We start from the raw sequence: 16863 nt of genomic DNA, 5'->3' as shown, positions 1-16863 counted from the left end.
TTGGGTAAATTAGTTCTTGTACAATAGATCAAAGAGCAAACTAGTCACTCTGATAAAAAGTCTATCCATTTTTACTATTAAAAATTAGCGCGAGTAATAAAATAATCAAACAATTACACGTGGCATACTATATGTATCTCATTTTAGTGTACAAAGACTTGTTTTTAACCGTATAAATGGATAGAATTTTTATTTGGACTAATTCACTCATTTTTTCAATAGAGGGGGCAAAATACAGCCCAACTTTTAATACAAAGACCATCACAATACTTTTACCACCAACCGCTAGAACTTTAGCACTTACCATAAACCCTTGCAAATAGTCAATAGCAGCCAAAAATCTAAAAATGAAATTATTATATGGGTCAAATTTACAGCATATAATTTCTAACGCTTTGGTTTAGGCTAAAACGACAGGGTCACAAGTCAACAGCTCTAATTAGCATGCTAGTTATGGCAGATACCGATACATCGAAAAAGAATTTGTTAAAGCTGAAGATCACCTTCATCGTCGCTACTGCCTACTTCACCATCATCGTGATCCAAATCCAAAGAGTTATCGACAGAAGAGTTCTGCAGATTTTGCAGCTGGTTAATGACATATTTAGTGTCGGAAACCAATGTGTTTTTTGCTGCTCGAACCTTATCAATTCCATGAAGTTGAGATCCCCGATTCTCCTTTCCAAGAACTTGTTTCCCTGCTCGTGCGGATTCTGCTTTTCTCTTAGCTTCCCTGCAATGTAGTTGGTCGATATACTTCTCATGTAAAGCTCTGTTTTTAATTTGTTTCAGCACTGGGGGACTACTAAGGGCTCCTGTATAAGAGTTGCCAAGTTTTGAACGGTGCTTCTTAGTACCAGAAGAAGATTTCTCGGGACACTTGCGTAGAAATCCCTGTTTTACCAATAACTTTTCCGGGGTGGAAAACGTAGCATTTGGTAGAGCATGCATAGATGCAGTTGTGTTGGGCTCAAGAATGGGGAATAGATCTGTGTCATCACCGTGGTCTACATAACATTGCTTCTGCAACAAATGTCTCACAGTTCTTTTCTGTACAAGATGGCTTTTATGTTTGGTAGACCTTGACCCTTTACTCGCAGACGAAACGGATTTAAGCAATTTGCTTGCAGAGAATGACAAATGTTCAACGGGTGATAAGTTTTTTCTTTTTGACCTTGATCGAGGCTGAGGCTGAATTGGAGTTAAATGGTCAGAGTGGATTTTATCAAAGCAATCCTGTGCAGATTTTCCTGGCACCTGCAATAGATTTTTGACCGGTAATCAAGTCCCAAGTCAATAATACTGGGAAAAAAATTACATTCTAGGTAAAACACATCAGCATATGAAGTATATGAAGTATATAAGTTAATACTTACAGCATAATAGCTAATGCAAGACTTTGACACCAAAACACATCGTAGCATATAAGAGTAGATTTACAAATGAAGATATTACTTAGTGATTTTATGAATAATTCATATCTGACATTTAATCAATTCTATAATCAACTGGTTTTGGAAAGGATCTTACACAAATAACCCTAATTCAGGGCTCCTTTTGTAGAACTAGACAAGAAGCATACATGATTCCATCATGAACAAAACATTATGTGACTGAGATGGTGTAAGAGAAATCATATGCATCCTATGTTCATAACTATGCATTTTCATGAATAATTACATAAAATTAGACATCTAGGAAACAAACACAACATATAAGCAGCTTGAAAGTCCAAACCTATGTTGCTTGGACTATTCATTTTTCATAAAGTACCTTATCCGACACTCGTGTCCAATACATGGATATAGGGATATGCCCTCCAAGGATCCTTCAAATACATGGAAAAACTAGCCATATCTGTGTCGCATACATATCCGTATTCAACACTCACACCCAAGTCCAAGTAATATAGGTCCAAACTTCACCCTAGTATATTTTAGAAAATGACATCATAATTCATGGATTAGCTTAAAGTAGGGGTGTAACCGAGACAAGCAACGCCCAAATACTGCCAAGCTCGAGCTCAACTTGAAATTTGAAGATCGATACTCAACTCAAGCTCGATCAAACATCTGTTTTTAAGCTCAAGCTCGGCTCAACATATAATCAAGCTCGAACTCGAGTAGCTTGCAAACAACCGTATCTCATTTACACCCCTAGCTTCAAGATTAATAAAATGCGGCGTTATAACCTCAAATGTGAACATTACATCATCTATTAGGATTAAAGCCAAAGTTAGTTTATATTATATATATATATATATGTATAGTTGAGATGAATTTCACTTAAGACCAGTAACCAATAATCCTTAGCTTCAAAGAATATGCACATCAATCTACAACATTATGTGATTTTTTTTTTCAAAAAAGGAAAATCCAGATATCAAGGAATGGGAAAAAATACCAGCTTTGAAACCTTCTTCCAGAAATTAGGCGTTGGCTTTGCCGAAAAATAAGCTTTTTGCAAAATCGATTCTTGCTCCCTACTCCACGCTTGAACATTTCCATCAGCTTCCACAAGGGGTTTCCTCTTTCTCCTAACCGAAAAATCTTCATTTCTTTCACTTTCTCTCCCTTCCACCGAAACCGCTTTCAAACCAACACTAGTTTCCTTTTTCTCTTCATCCAACAGTCCCCGCTTCACACTCTTCTTTTTCCTAGACTCGTCCTTCTTCGTCTCGAAAATTTCGGTATCCTCTGGCTCGTTAGACAAAGACCCATTGTTCAATCTCGAAGATTTCCGCAACCCAGCCGTCGAATTCACACAACGTTTTGAAAGCGCACTCGATGCACTGCTCAACCTTGGAGATCTTCGCAACCTAGACTTCAAATTCTCGCAATTTGATGAACCATAACTTGACGTTATCAGTTTCCTGGAAACTTCAACCGTGGAGCGAGCGGGGGTTTCCTTTGATTTCGACTTTGGGGTATCCAAATCTATTGGCTTTATGAGAGTTTTCTTATTAAGAAGCCTTGCGGACCTGCGGAGTGAGGTTGGTTGCGGGGTTTCAGAAACGGAGTTTCTCGTAAGCATTTTGCCAAACACTTGGTCGGCTTTTTTTTCTCCTTTTATAATTCAGCTCACATTCTGGGGGTTCTTTTGAGAGGGAAAATGGCTTCCGCTGTTCAAATTTAGGTCATCTAGTCAACGTAATGAATCGGGCTTCGCACGTGCAACAGTTCACACGTGTGTCCTTGTCATGCCCAATAGGAATGGGCTATTTATTTTCCTTTCCACATTTTTTTCAATGGGCCATAACTGTTCAAACCGCTTCTATTTGAATAAAACAATCTTTTTTTAAGTGAAAGGCTAGATGGTTTTTTTTTTTTTACTATAACTAGAGCCGTTATTGTAATTGTTTACTCCATCTCACCTCATTATATAAAATCACTATTTTACTTATGTATATTTATAACTATCAAAAGGATACAAATATAAAATAATTAAAAAACTCGTATGTTTTATGTGAAAATATTTACTTGTTTTAGAAATCTTAAATAATTAACGAGACTGTATGAAATGGAGATGAATGTATTTAATATTCATAAAATTAATTGTAATTTTAATATTAGATGTTCATAATAAAGCGTAGTGATAAAGTAGACTAAAACAACCGTGGAGCCGTAATAAATTTGATCACGTCCATGCTTATTTTCTAAAACAAAATGATGTATATCCCATAATTGAATTAAACTTAAATATAAATGGACTGTACTCGTAATCATAACTCCCAAATATAAATGTATCTCACATACTTGAGTTAAACCCGCATATACTATAAATATAAATGATGCTACATTCACATATTTATGCTCATTCATTACCTTTGTAAAATCTATGTGGTGTATGTAATAATTAATAAGGAAACTTATTGGCTGCAAATAATCTATCACTTCATTTATGTCTTAGGTATATTGCAGTAACTTTGGAGTTATAATTATTAAAACGACTTTTGCAAATTACACTCACTAAATTCAGGTAATATATATTTAAGATAATGATAAATTTAACTATGAAAATATACATTAAAATGTTTATATTTTAAACATGGTAGTTTACGTGGTAATTTATATTTACTTAATGTTATTTTTTAATTTTTATAAACTTTTTTATTTTATTATTATTTGAATATTTTTATAAATTTTAAATATTTTGTTGACGTGATATATAAAAAAATAATGTCATATCAATATGAAGTATATGTGAACTATCACGTGGATTGATACACTAACATTGTTAAAAATTATTATTTTACTTAGCATTTCGTTAAAAAATACATCTTAATTCTTTTTGAAATGTTAATAGTCGAATTTAACTAAAAAATCAAATTAATAAAATTAAAGATTATTTTGATTGTTATGCATATATATTTCAAACCCACCCAAGAAGCATAATTTGCTTGCAAAGTTTATTACAAATAACTTATGTTAATATATTAATATTATATATTATGTAAGTTTATTAAACTTAATTATGCCTCTAATCTTTTGTTTTTTTAACTTTTGAAATTTAATCCTTTTACTTTTGATATTGATAATTAAATCCTCTTTCTGATTTAAAAATTAAATTTCAATTGATATTACATGTTATCAAATTTTTAATATTAAAATATCATATATTTAAATTTTTATAAATTTATAAATAATATTATCAATTAGAGATTAATTTTAAATTAAATAAAAATTAAAGAAATTTCTAAAATTAAAACTCAAATACTAAATTTCAAATATCCAAAAATCTCAGACTGTGCCATAATTACACGTTTTATTCCAATATAAAATCCATAACTAGTTTAAGAAAACAAAGCTTAATACCAAATACAATTTGTATGACGTGAGGTGACGCGAGGGTGACGAAGAGGTGTGTGGATCAATCCTAATCCAACCATACGATTATTTTTAATATTTAATTTTGTCTAAAATTATTCAAACTTCCTCTCTAAAAAAATTTATTGTGTTTTAACGCATTTAAATTTAAGTCCTCGTACATTAATAATAATATCTATCCCAATCAATTAAAACTTAACCAATATGTTTGAATCAATATTTAATTTTCAATAACATTTAATATTTTAGAGTACTCATTAATGATTCTTTTAATGGCGAAAAATTCTCTAAATTTTATGCTAAAGTAAAACCAATTTGTATTAAAAAAGTTAATGTATTTTTTATTCGGTACTTGGTAATTATTTTCACTTAGTGTATCTATTTTTGCTTGTTTTGATATTTAAATTTGATAGTTTTTTCTATTTTAACATCTAAATTTGGATTTTATAAATATGCGATGATGCGTCATTTTAATATTACGTCATGTCATTACCTAAAACTTATAAAAGTTATAATGTTTTTTTAGAATTTTAAGTGATAATGTGATATAATCTCGTAGTGTCATACTATTACATTTCTACAAAATCTGAATCTAGATGTCAAAACCAACCCAACTATTAAGTTTAGATGCAAAATTTACAAAATATACAAATATTAAAATGAAATTAATTACCAAATTCTAAAAAATATATATTATAATATTTAAGGAGGGTTAAAAGAGCAATACTTGCATCATGGGCAAGATCAAGAATTGTATGAGGGAGAGTCGAGGTAAATTTAAAAGGAAAAGAAAAAAAAGCAGTCCATCCACTTTTGGTTTCAATAAATTACTCTATTTATTTGTATAATTTAAAAACCGAAATTATATTAACAATACATGTTATTAACTGGACAAGTTCTATATCAAAATTTTGACAGTCAAACTTGAGTAATAATGTTATCAATTGGATATTAATTTTAAATCAAATAAGTAGATGAATTAAAGTAAAAAAACATAATTTAAAATTTTAAAAAGTTCATGGATTGAAGGCAAAATTAAATCATACTATTTCATCTATATATTATTTTTTTATCATTACAATATTAGGGAAAAGAGAAAAGTATAACATAGTTTGAACATGTATCATAAGTACTAGATGAGAACATTAACTATTGTTCTAAAGTGACTCTATTTGTGTGTTAAATATTTAGAGTTAATATATTATTTAGTATATAAGTTTAGTTTCAATGTTTAAATTCATATCTAAGTTTTATTGTCCTGATTTAATACCAAAATTTGTCTTCAATCTTCACTTTGGTATCTACATTTTTCAAATTGGTACCTAAATTTTTTGTGCTAATATGATAATTAAGTTTAGCTTCAACGTTTAAATTGGTACTTGAATCTTTTTTATATCAATTAAGTACATATTTTTTAAAAAACCTATATATCAAACATTCATTAAATTACATGATGTGATTTGGTTTAAATACCAATTTAAATATTAAAGTTAAATTTATGTACGAAATTAAAAAAAAAACTCAAATACTAAATTAAACTTAAAAAATTGGTTAAATATCAAATACAAAGAATGATGTGAGGTGATGTGAGGGTGACGAATGATGGTTTGAGGTGAGCCCTGGCATAGCAGAGCTGGTTGATGACCCCCAAGTCCAACCCCCAAGGCAAGGCGTGCTCAAGCAGTAACCCTTGCCCTAATGATTCGAGAGACGAGAGAGCAAAGCAACAATGAATAACCTCCTTTTTTGCATGAGAATGCAAAGCTGAGATATAAAAAGAGACCTTAAAATGTCAAAAAATGCCGCTTTCTTGTCCCCCAATCACAACATCTCCTTTCCCCTGCTTTCTTTTTGAGTTTTGTCCCCTCGTTTTAGGAAATCGGAAATTGATTCAAGCCCAAGTATTTAAAGAGATAATTAGTAAAAATTAAAGTTTTAGACTTTGAAGATTTGGGTTGTAGTTCTGCCATCCTATCAATTACGATGTGTATATGTCATATGTAGGTTTTGTATAGTTTTTTTTTTTTTTTCGTTTGTTGTATTATTTTGGATAGATTTTACATTATAATTGGTCAGACATATATGTAAAACATATATGTTTATGGGTCGGTATACTTTCAATAAGATATTTTAAATGTGAGATAATCTTGATCATTAAAATTTAAGAAAAAACAAAATAAGTTAAATGTTCGATTTGTTTTTAAGGTAAATAATAATTAAATAGTAATTATATTTAGATATTGCAAGTATTTAACGTTATTTTTACTAAATCAATATTTAGATACTACTTTGTATTAACTTATCATATTAAACTAAATATGTTACTAAATTTATAATTAATTCTATAAAAAATCAAATTTAATAAACACCGAAAAACTTTCGAGGGGACAAACACAAATATTTCTATTTTTATATCCTACTTATAATATCAAAATAAAAATTTTAAAAACTCAAAAGGGGTTCAAAAGAACTTACAAAATTTAATGGGTAGGGTTGGCCCCTACCAGTCCTAAACTCACCTTTGTATATTTATACATATATTGTATTTCTATATGTAACCCTTGTATATTTGTATATACATTGTACTTGAATATGTATTATATCTGTATTGATGAAAATTTTAAATTTTACCGAATAATGCTTAAACATCACAAAATAAAACTCATTTGAAATAAATATGTCCAAAAATCTAAAATTCAAAATTGATATAGAAAATTTAGAATCAAATTAATTTATCATAGATGATTTAAAAACTCCAATCGATCTAAATTGAATTAATAACTAACCATTCTTATATTTAATTTTGGATAGTTTATAGAACTATAGTTATTTGAACCAAGTCAAATTCTATGTTTTATTTAATTTATAATTGATTTTAATTTTTCTTATGAAGATAAATATAACTATTTTTCAAAAATACTATAATAGTTACGGGTTATTCTCTTTTGATGAAAAAATATATTTTAAAACATTATCAAATAATATCAATAAGTCATAAAATAAAGTTAATTTTATTAGAATAAATTTAAAAATCAAAAGTTAACATGAAAAATAGAGAATTAAACCAAACCGTATTACCATAAACAATTCAAAAATCTAAAAACTCGATTGAATCAAACAAAACTCATTATATGTGACGGTGTCTTAACTTGTGAAATTAAAATATTCTACTGAAAATTTACTTAATACTAAATTATAAATTTAATATCAAGAGAAAATATTGTATATGATTATAGTCTTACAAGAAAATCAACAAATATTTTGGTTAATGATTATCACTTTATATTTTGGTTAATGATTATCACTTTATTTTCTTCTATTTTTGGCCAATGATTGTTCCTTTTTCCTTTTTAAGAGCTTAGAAATTTAATATTTGAATACCTTCAATTAGAAAGCCATAAGTAAAGAAAACACACTAGGATTTTTATTCAGAGAACTTCTTATCTTACAAAGAGAAACACATCTTCCTTTTATAGTTGAAGGAGATATAATACAACAAAATAGTAAACATACATTGGATAGATATTAGACATTAAAGCATAAGTAAACAGTACATAAAGTAAAAATAGTAATTAATTTAATTAATTATTAACCATTTTATATTTAAAATTCTTTCTGTAATCATCCTTTGCTTTAATAGAATAATTAGAACGCTAGTCCAAAATAATCACATAATTAAAACGATTTTTCATTTTTCATTTTTATCTATTCCATCTTATTCGCTTCACTTCAATTTAATTTTGGCATCTCGTTTTAATATTTTAAAAATTAAGTAAATATTTAAATATAATTATTCAGAAATTAATTAAACATAAAATATATAAATTTTTTATATTACGTTAGTATATTTTTATCCTTTTAATGGTTTGTACTTTATATACACAAGAATAAAATGGTAATTTCATATAGTGAAGTAGGTCGAGGCAGGGCAAATAATTCCCATAACCACTCCAGATCTATTATTCAAAAGAAAAAATCCACCCTCCCCTACATCCGCTCTTCAAAAAAGAAAATTCGTTCCAAATAGAATTTATCGGTTCAAAATCTATCAAGCTCATCCCTAACTAAGTTTGAGTTAAATCAATTAAAAACTATAAAAAACTTTAATTAAATTTATTTGTTGATTTAAGTTAATTGAATTAATAGAATATCAATTGTTTAATCAGAGATAAATCAAATTATATATTGTCATTAATTTTTGGAACTACATTTAAATAATTAAAAATGTGTATTTACTATAATAGCTACAATTTTCTATTGAAATTATAAATTTTAATATTAGTAGTAGACAAATTGTATTACTAGTTTTGTATTCCAACCCTATATTTTAATTTATATTATTATATGTTATTAGTTTTATATTAGGAGTAAAGTTGTAAATTTAGTCAATGATCTCAAATTTTAAATTTTAATTTTTGACGCAAGTAATCATTGTTAAATATATTTTTTTAAATAATAAGTGAAAATGATAAATTGACATGATATTAAATATATAATAATATGTTTACCGTAAAAATTCTAAAAGTAATAAAACTTAATGAATTTACTGACTATTTTTTAAATACGAGTAAAATTTTAAAAATAAAAGAATATAATAACTAAATCCATAACTTACTTATAATACAACACAGACATTAACTAACAATAACAAATACAATTTTTCTTTTTCTTTTTTCAAAATCAAACATCTCAACCGTTAGATCAAGATTCCCCTCCCCCCAACTTCTTGATCGGCGCAGCAAAAAAAACGACCTGGTCCACAATCTTTCAAAGGGGATCATAAAAATTACGCCACCTTTTTTATGTCTATTTTCGCTTTTGCCCCTCCATTTTTTATTTTTTCAAGTTCCTCGGCCTTTGTTACTTTCTGCTTAATGGAAGGACCTTAAAGCTTTATTTATTTATTTATTCATTTTCTCTGCAGTTCGTGCATTTTTCGCCTGCAATTTTTGAAAGCAGTAATCGGTCTTCTTCTCTTTGTTCCCTTCACTAAACTTTTCTTCGGTGAGTTCCTTTTTTTTTGTGAAATTCTTTTGTTTAGATTTGCATTTTTTCCTTTTTTTGTTCGTTTGTTTCTGTTTTGCAGTTCCGCTTCATTTCAACTGTAAGATCTCCAGTTTTTTTTCTTAAATTCAGTTTGTTCTGTTTGGTTGCCCGGAAAACGAAAGAAAATGGATGGAGAAAGATTAGTACCTTCCGTGTTTTTTTTTTGCTTTTTTTTTTGTTTGTTTTGTTTTTCTTTTTTGTTCTGCTTATTGTTCAGGAAAAATGGAAAACTCAACTATCTTAAAAAGGATTTTAATGCGTAGAACAGTAAGGCTTCAGTGAACATTTTTTTCTCTTTTTCATGATCTAAACAAAATTTGTGTTTTTATTTCTATTATTTCTCATCAGCAGCAACCTATTGGAAAACCAATACTAATAGTAGTTAATTTTTCGTAGCATTATTTTTAAATTGGACTCGGATTTTTGTATGTTCTTTTTTCTTGTTAAATCACGGAGTAGAGATTATTCTCCATATGTTAAGGATATTTGTATATTCTTTTATTGGCATGCGATTTAGTTTTTGTGAAGTAAGACTGGTTGAATGCAGATTAGCTAGGGCTTTACACCATTGTTTGAGCTTTGGAGCTGAAAACTTTCAGTAATTTAACCTTTAGAATGTGAGCCATAAAAATGACACAAATTAACCATGGTAGCTGGAGTTTCTTAAGAAAAAAAGGTTGAAGTGGCTTTTCACCAGGATCCGTCTGTTGTATTTTTAGTGGTGTTAAATCTTTTGTTTTTCCTTTCTTAAATGGTTTGGCTTAAAAAGCGTTTTTCTTGAAGTTAGCTGAAAATATTGATTTGTTTTTCTTTTTCTATGTAGTAAAGAGGCTATTTTGAGAAGTTTTGGTTTCTGATGTCTCCACCGCTGCTGGGCGTGGAGGAGGAAGTGCAGAGTAGTGTTTCTTCTCCCTCTGTTGAATGTATCTCCGAGAATGGCATGGGGTTAAAGGAGCGTAATTATCTTGGATTATCAGATTGTTCTTCAGTTGACAGCTCGGGTGTCTCGAGTAATCTGAATTTGGCTACGGAGCTTAGGCTCGGTCTTCCTGGATCACAATCCCCTGAGAGAGAAACAGAGTTTTGCTTGTTGAACTTGGGAAAACTTGACGAGAAGCCACTATTTCCTCTACTTCCTTCCAAAGATGGAATCTGCTCATCATCTCAGAAAAATGTTGTTACTGGAAACAAAAGGGGTTTTTCTGATACCATGGATGGATTCTCTGAGGTGAAAGGCTATGTGTACACTGAGAAAAGTTGGATGTTTCATGAAGCTGGTTCTGATTCTGAATCTCCACAATCTGTGGGACATGGAAAATATCCTGGTAATTCAGGGGTTAATGTGATTTTGTCAACAAGGTCTCCTGGAGTTCAAGCATCTGTAAAGCAAGATGAGCCTGCAAATGTGTTACAAGAGCAACCTCGTGCTACTAATGGAACCAGTCTCAAGCAAACTGTCATTTCTAACAACACCACCGGTGCACCTGCTGCCAAGTATAATTTACTTGAGAAAGGACTTTTAAGAAAGGACATTATACATTTGTACCTACCTTTTTTATTTGACTGTTGGTATGATTTGCCATCCTTGACAGGGCGCAGGTTGTTGGTTGGCCACCAATAAGACCATTTAGGACTAAAACGCTGGCCGCTTCTTCAAAGAACAATGATGAAGTTGATGGAAAGCCCGGTCCTGGTGCTGTTTTTGTCAAGGTCAGTATGGACGGAGCTCCCTATCTGAGGAAGGTAGATTTGAGAACTTATTCTACATATCAGGAACTGTCTTCTGCTCTTGAGAAGATGTTCAGTTGTTTTACCCTTGGTAAGCTGTTACTGCTTTCCTAGCCCTGTGGCAATATCAATTCAAACTGTTCCCGATACAAAAACTGTCTGGCATAGATCTGGTTACTGCATTTTTGTTATGATTTTAGGTCAATGTGGGTCTCATGGTACTGCCGGGAAGGAAATCCTGAGCGAGAGCAGGTTGAAGGATCTTTTGCATGGATCAGAATATGTGGTAACATACAAAGATAAAGATGGTGACTGGATGCTTGTCGGCGATGTTCCATGGGAGTAAGTTTCAGTCACTCAAATTTACTGGTTGCCTTAATATTTTATTTTTCTTATTTACTCTATAAAATCCTAAATCACCTGGCAGAATTTTTTGGAGTATCCTTCACAGACTGAGCCTCTGTAATTATAGTTATGGTTTCATATTGGTACAAATGAGAGGCTAACATATTAAAGATTGGATGGATGCATGTGTATGTATTACTATTACTTTTTTCCATGTGCACATTGGCTCTTCCGTTTCTTTCCTATGGGGGAAAGCAAATGAACTAATAGATCTAGTTTATGTCCGTTATTCTGTTATATCTTTGCCATCCACATGTTTTCACACTGTCATATACTGAAACAAATATGCTATGTAACTGCTGCATGCTTAATTCTTTATTGGCAAAATTGACGGATTACTTATATAGTTAAAATTGATGAAATATGTATAAGAATCTAAGAATTCCATAATTTTAATTCTAATAATCTTGGATCTTAGATGGAATCATGGAAGGAATAACTGTACAATTGTTTTGTCTGGCATCACCTTTGGTTGAATGAAGGTTACGTTAGTCATAATACCAAAAAAGGAGAAATTTCTCGACTCATTTCACCCAAGTTTTGACATAGCAAAGCAGGATAAAGTTGCATGAAGGTTACTTTAGTCATAATACGGGTTTTCAAAGAAAATATTTGAGACATCATCTTCCTTTTCACAACAATGGTAAAAAAAGAGAAAATACTTGTGCCGATAATTTCGAACTTATTCTTTTCGATAAAAAGGGTAGAATTTGAGAATGTTTTGTCCTTTTTAAGGAATACTGGTTTTGTCTGTTCTTATTTCTTCTAGATCTAGGTTCAGTTCTTCACTTTTGTTGTAGGCTAGTTTTTCTAGTTTGAGGATCTAGATTGACATGCTCATGTGCATGATTTGTTTGGTGGCTGTTGAATTGATCTTTGTTCAATAACATCCCCCCCCCCCTTTTTTCCTGGCTTTTTTCAAATCTTGTTTGAAGTACTTATGATGGAACTGCGCTCTGATTTTGTCTCAGGATGTTTATCGAAACGTGCAAGAGATTGAAAATCATGAAGAGCTCTGATGCAATTGGATTGGGTAACTATTTGGTTTCCCGAACTCTTCCCAAAAATGTGATCAAATTGATCATTACATTTGTTATACATCACTTCATCGACAAATGTGTTATCAGCTTTTGTTTCTGTTTCTTTATGCTCATCTTTTGTCTTACAATTTGAACTGATGTGCGAAGTCATAGGCTTGATGTTGACTGTATTTTCTGCGGTTTACAGCTCCTAGAGCAGTGGAGAAATCCAAGGCCAACAACAAAAAAGAATTTGGATATGGGTGCTAATTTCCTCATGCCAAACCCGAACCAAACCGACAATTCAGAGGTGAAATCTGTAGGGTGTGTTGTGGAGAGTGAAAGATCATATCATGTTTCATCTCATCTATAGTTTAGTTGCAAGAACAATTTACTCATAGATATCATATGATCTCGTAGGAACCTGTAACGTTTAAGACATGCTCTCTATTGTGTGTTGAATGTGTGTTTGATCATAAAGCTAGTACCTGCTTCTCCTTCATCACTACACAATTACACGATACCGTAAAATGATCAGAAAGTAAAATAATACAAACACGACATAACTACACGAATGTTTAATGTATGGAAACAGATCAAAATATCGAATATCTTAAGCACAGGTAAAATTACGTGAAGATGACATAAGTTGCTTCTAAAGCTCATTCGCCTCGTCAACTTTCAAGAGATCTTTGAAACGATGGAGGAAATGAGTACAATCGAGGAACATGTAGAAGCCCAGAATCTCACAGAAAGTTCATATTGGAATTCTGTTATTTTATTGATAATTTCTATATTTATTTCATAATTCAAAATTTTGGATGTTAAATATTTATATTTTTAAAATCCGAAACATGAATAAATGTTCGCTTTCATCCTCCACTTTTAGTCAAATTGCTTCTTTGTGAGATTAAAATGTTAAGATTTTAATGGTGTCATGGTATGTGGCAGCTTGCGTACATTTTATAATTATTTTGAAAAAAAAAAACTAAAGAATTAATACAATGTTTTAACATTTTCAGAAAAAGTTAATAAAATATATATATTAAGGCTAGTAATGAAGTACACATGTATGTTACATAAAATTATAATGTCAATGTCATTAAAATTTTAACAATTCGATAAATTTTTCATTTAAAGAAAAGTAATTTAATTAAAATTTGAATGTTGAATGCCAAAGTGACAATTAAATTAAATGTTAAAAGGACTAAATTTATCATTATGTCAATTTTATTTGTGTATGTATATATATTCCATACTTTAAAAAATTATTTTTAATATTTGAAAATTGTTATATTCTCGTACTTAATTCGGAAGAGATTAAATATATATATATTTTAAATAACAAACATTACTACGAAGTTGTTCTTGTTTTTAATATTTTTATATAAAATCTTTAAGGGTAAATGCTCAAATTTAAACTTAAACTTTTAGAGGTTGATTACATAAGGATTAAACATTACATAATGATTAAATGCTCAAATAAAGATTTTTCATGCACTTCAATTTAATTTGTAAAAAAAAATTAGTTAAATGCAGATATATTTAGAAGAGAACACATAACACTTAAATCAAATATTATTTAAAAAGAAAAGAAAGCAGTCAACATAATTTGAAACTTGATAGATAATATTTGAGAAACCCTAATTTAAGCACTTTCGTAAAAAATACATTCTTATATGAACTTATCTCATTTCAATGAGAAGATAGAGACAACCCATTATTTTATCAATCTCTCTCTCCGTTCCCCTCACAACTACTTCGTCAAAAACACTCAAAAACGCCCTAACTCGATGATTTTCCACTCGTACGAGTGAACTGATCTTACATCCACCATTGCATGTTCCATCTCCAAACTCTTTACTTTTTATATAAATTTTCACTCAAATAAATTTTATTAAATAACTTGAAAAAGCATTTGAAAAAAATACTGATAAATTAGAAACATTGCGCCAAAGCACTTTTTCTTTTTTCCACTAAGAGAGTAATTGAAACTTTGGTTTAGTTGTGTAAGCAAGTCTTTTTTGATTTAACTCATGAAAGTGCATGAATATAATAGCTTTTTTAGTCAGAGATTTCTTTTTTTGGGACCTCTAAGCCTTTGTTTTTATCTTCCAAGTTCTTCGTCTGATGTATGTATATAAATGTTGGGTGTTTTCATGTTCTCATGATTGGGAATTTTGATTTTGTAAAAGGGAGAACGTGAGTAGCACTTGGACATGCAAGTGGGTTACTTGTTTGATAAGAACACAAATTCTTGCTTTTTGTTCACATCCCAATTTGTCTCTGTCCTCCTAACTGTAGGACTCCAGAGCTAAGGAAGTTATACATAAATGTAGTTTAAAATATTGCAAGATATTCGAGTTTGAATAAAAAAAATTTGATTTAATATTTATCAGGTCGAGTTTGAGCTATTAATTAAGTCGAATTCAAGCAATGCTATACTTGATTAGAATGAATTACAAGCCTAATCGAGTTTTTCATTTTCTCTATATGTTTATATTATGAAATTATATTGAAAGAGTTTAATTATGAGAACACTCGAGCTTAAATATAAACAAGCTTAATCAAACTCTAGTTCCAACTTGAATACGAAAATTGATAAAGGAGTATAATCGAGTTTAAGCTTGAGTAGCTTAATTGTGTCTTGAGCTGAGCTCAAGCTTATATTGATGTTGGAGTCGAGCTCAAGTTGAGTATTAAACATTGAATTTCGGGTTGAGCTTAAGCCCGAGCTTTGCACTATTTGAACTTGACTCGGCTAATGGTTGATTCATTTGGTTGAGCTTGTTTATTACATATCAAGCTTGGTTGGACTTAGGCAAGAACTTTTTAACTTTAACAAAACTGCCAATTTAAATTTAAATTTATTATAAAAATAATTTTAATATTTTATTAGGTCAAGATGAACTTAATTTATATCTAAATTTAAAAATTTTCAAAATCCAACTATTACCCAACCCAACCATAGAATAACTTTAATTATGCAATGTAGCTGCCTTGTGGGAACATATCATTTTAGGCTTAAAATTAGGGTTTTTTAGAGAATTGATTGAAGGAATCAATTATTGATTTGAGTAATTACAAAGATTAACAAATCATCATTAATTAAGCTTAATTAATGATCTACAACATTATTAACATTGTACAATGTATATAGCCGTCCTAGATTACAACACAAAAACAAAGATTCCACTTAACGACAAAATTAAACTAACTTTTTCAAGTTAAAAAATTGTTCAGATTTGGAACAAAAAAAATTCCCATATAAATTTTATAATATGCTAAGTTCTCGACAGTCCAATATTTCTTTGATCTTATTCATGGCCTCTCATAAATTTCTTACTTTTTCTAACTTTTCTTTTAATAATAAAATAATTAGAGCATTTTACAAGTGATGCGTTAACCTTGTCATTATATCAATATTTATTTTTTTAGGAAAACAATCAAAATAATCACTTTTGTTTATTTCAAGTTACGTTTTTGTCACTTACGTTATCGCGTTATAATATTTTAGTCACTGAGCCATTAATTGCCATTAATAGTGTAAAGATAAGCTGATGTGTCATATTAAATCATCATTTTAAATAAAAATTTTATGTTAATTTATACAATCGGTTTCCATATTTTGTTCGTTTTGAACAATTTAATTTTTTATTTTATGTTTTTTTTTTATTTTCTATTCTCTTCTGCTTCTCCCTATGTTTTCCTCCACTCTCCATTTCTTTTAACTTAGTTTTTCTATGTTTTCCATTTGTTAAAACTAGTCCCTATACTTTTATTTTTTTGAACAATTTAATTTTTTTCAAGTAAAGCGAGCTTGTGGACTTGTTTTAACA

The 16863-nt window shown here is 29.8% G+C and overlaps 2 protein-coding genes across 4 annotated transcripts; one reads left to right on the top strand and one right to left on the bottom strand.

The window, feature by feature from the left end:
• Window positions 1-186: 186 nt before the first annotated feature.
• Window positions 187-3250, bottom strand: LOC108465002 (uncharacterized). Of its 2 annotated transcripts, XM_053023816.1 has the most exons (3): window positions 2404-3250; window positions 643-1257; window positions 187-573 (listed from the first exon to the last, which is right to left on the bottom strand). In XM_053023816.1, exons 1-3 carry the CDS (start codon window positions 3031-3033, stop codon window positions 487-489), a joined length of 1332 nt encoding a protein of 443 aa, XP_052879776.1. In that variant the 5' UTR covers window positions 3034-3250; the 3' UTR covers window positions 187-486. The 2 variants fall into 2 exon arrangements, with proteins under 2 accessions (XP_052879776.1, XP_017620794.1); XM_017765305.2 differs by having other exon boundaries at window positions 187-1257; window positions 2404-3247.
• Window positions 3251-9480: 6230 nt separating this feature from the next.
• Window positions 9481-13504, top strand: LOC108467292 (auxin-responsive protein IAA9). 2 transcript variants are annotated; one of them, XM_017767900.2, is made up of 6 exons: window positions 9481-9830; window positions 10696-11366; window positions 11465-11691; window positions 11801-11942; window positions 12977-13038; window positions 13233-13504. In XM_017767900.2, exons 2-6 carry the CDS (start codon window positions 10729-10731, stop codon window positions 13292-13294), a joined length of 1131 nt encoding a protein of 376 aa, XP_017623389.1. In that variant the 5' UTR covers window positions 9481-9830; window positions 10696-10728; the 3' UTR covers window positions 13295-13504. The 2 variants fall into 2 exon arrangements, with proteins under 2 accessions (XP_017623389.1, XP_017623390.1); XM_017767901.2 differs by having other exon boundaries at window positions 9668-9830; window positions 10701-11366.
• Window positions 13505-16863: the final 3359 nt, after the last annotated feature.

This window comes from Gossypium arboreum, chromosome 2 (assembly GCF_025698485.1).
Source record: "Gossypium arboreum isolate Shixiya-1 chromosome 2, ASM2569848v2, whole genome shotgun sequence".
Lineage (NCBI taxonomy): Eukaryota > Viridiplantae > Streptophyta > Magnoliopsida > Malvales > Malvaceae > Gossypium > Gossypium arboreum.
This window is presented reverse-complemented; position numbering and strand designations above follow the sequence as displayed.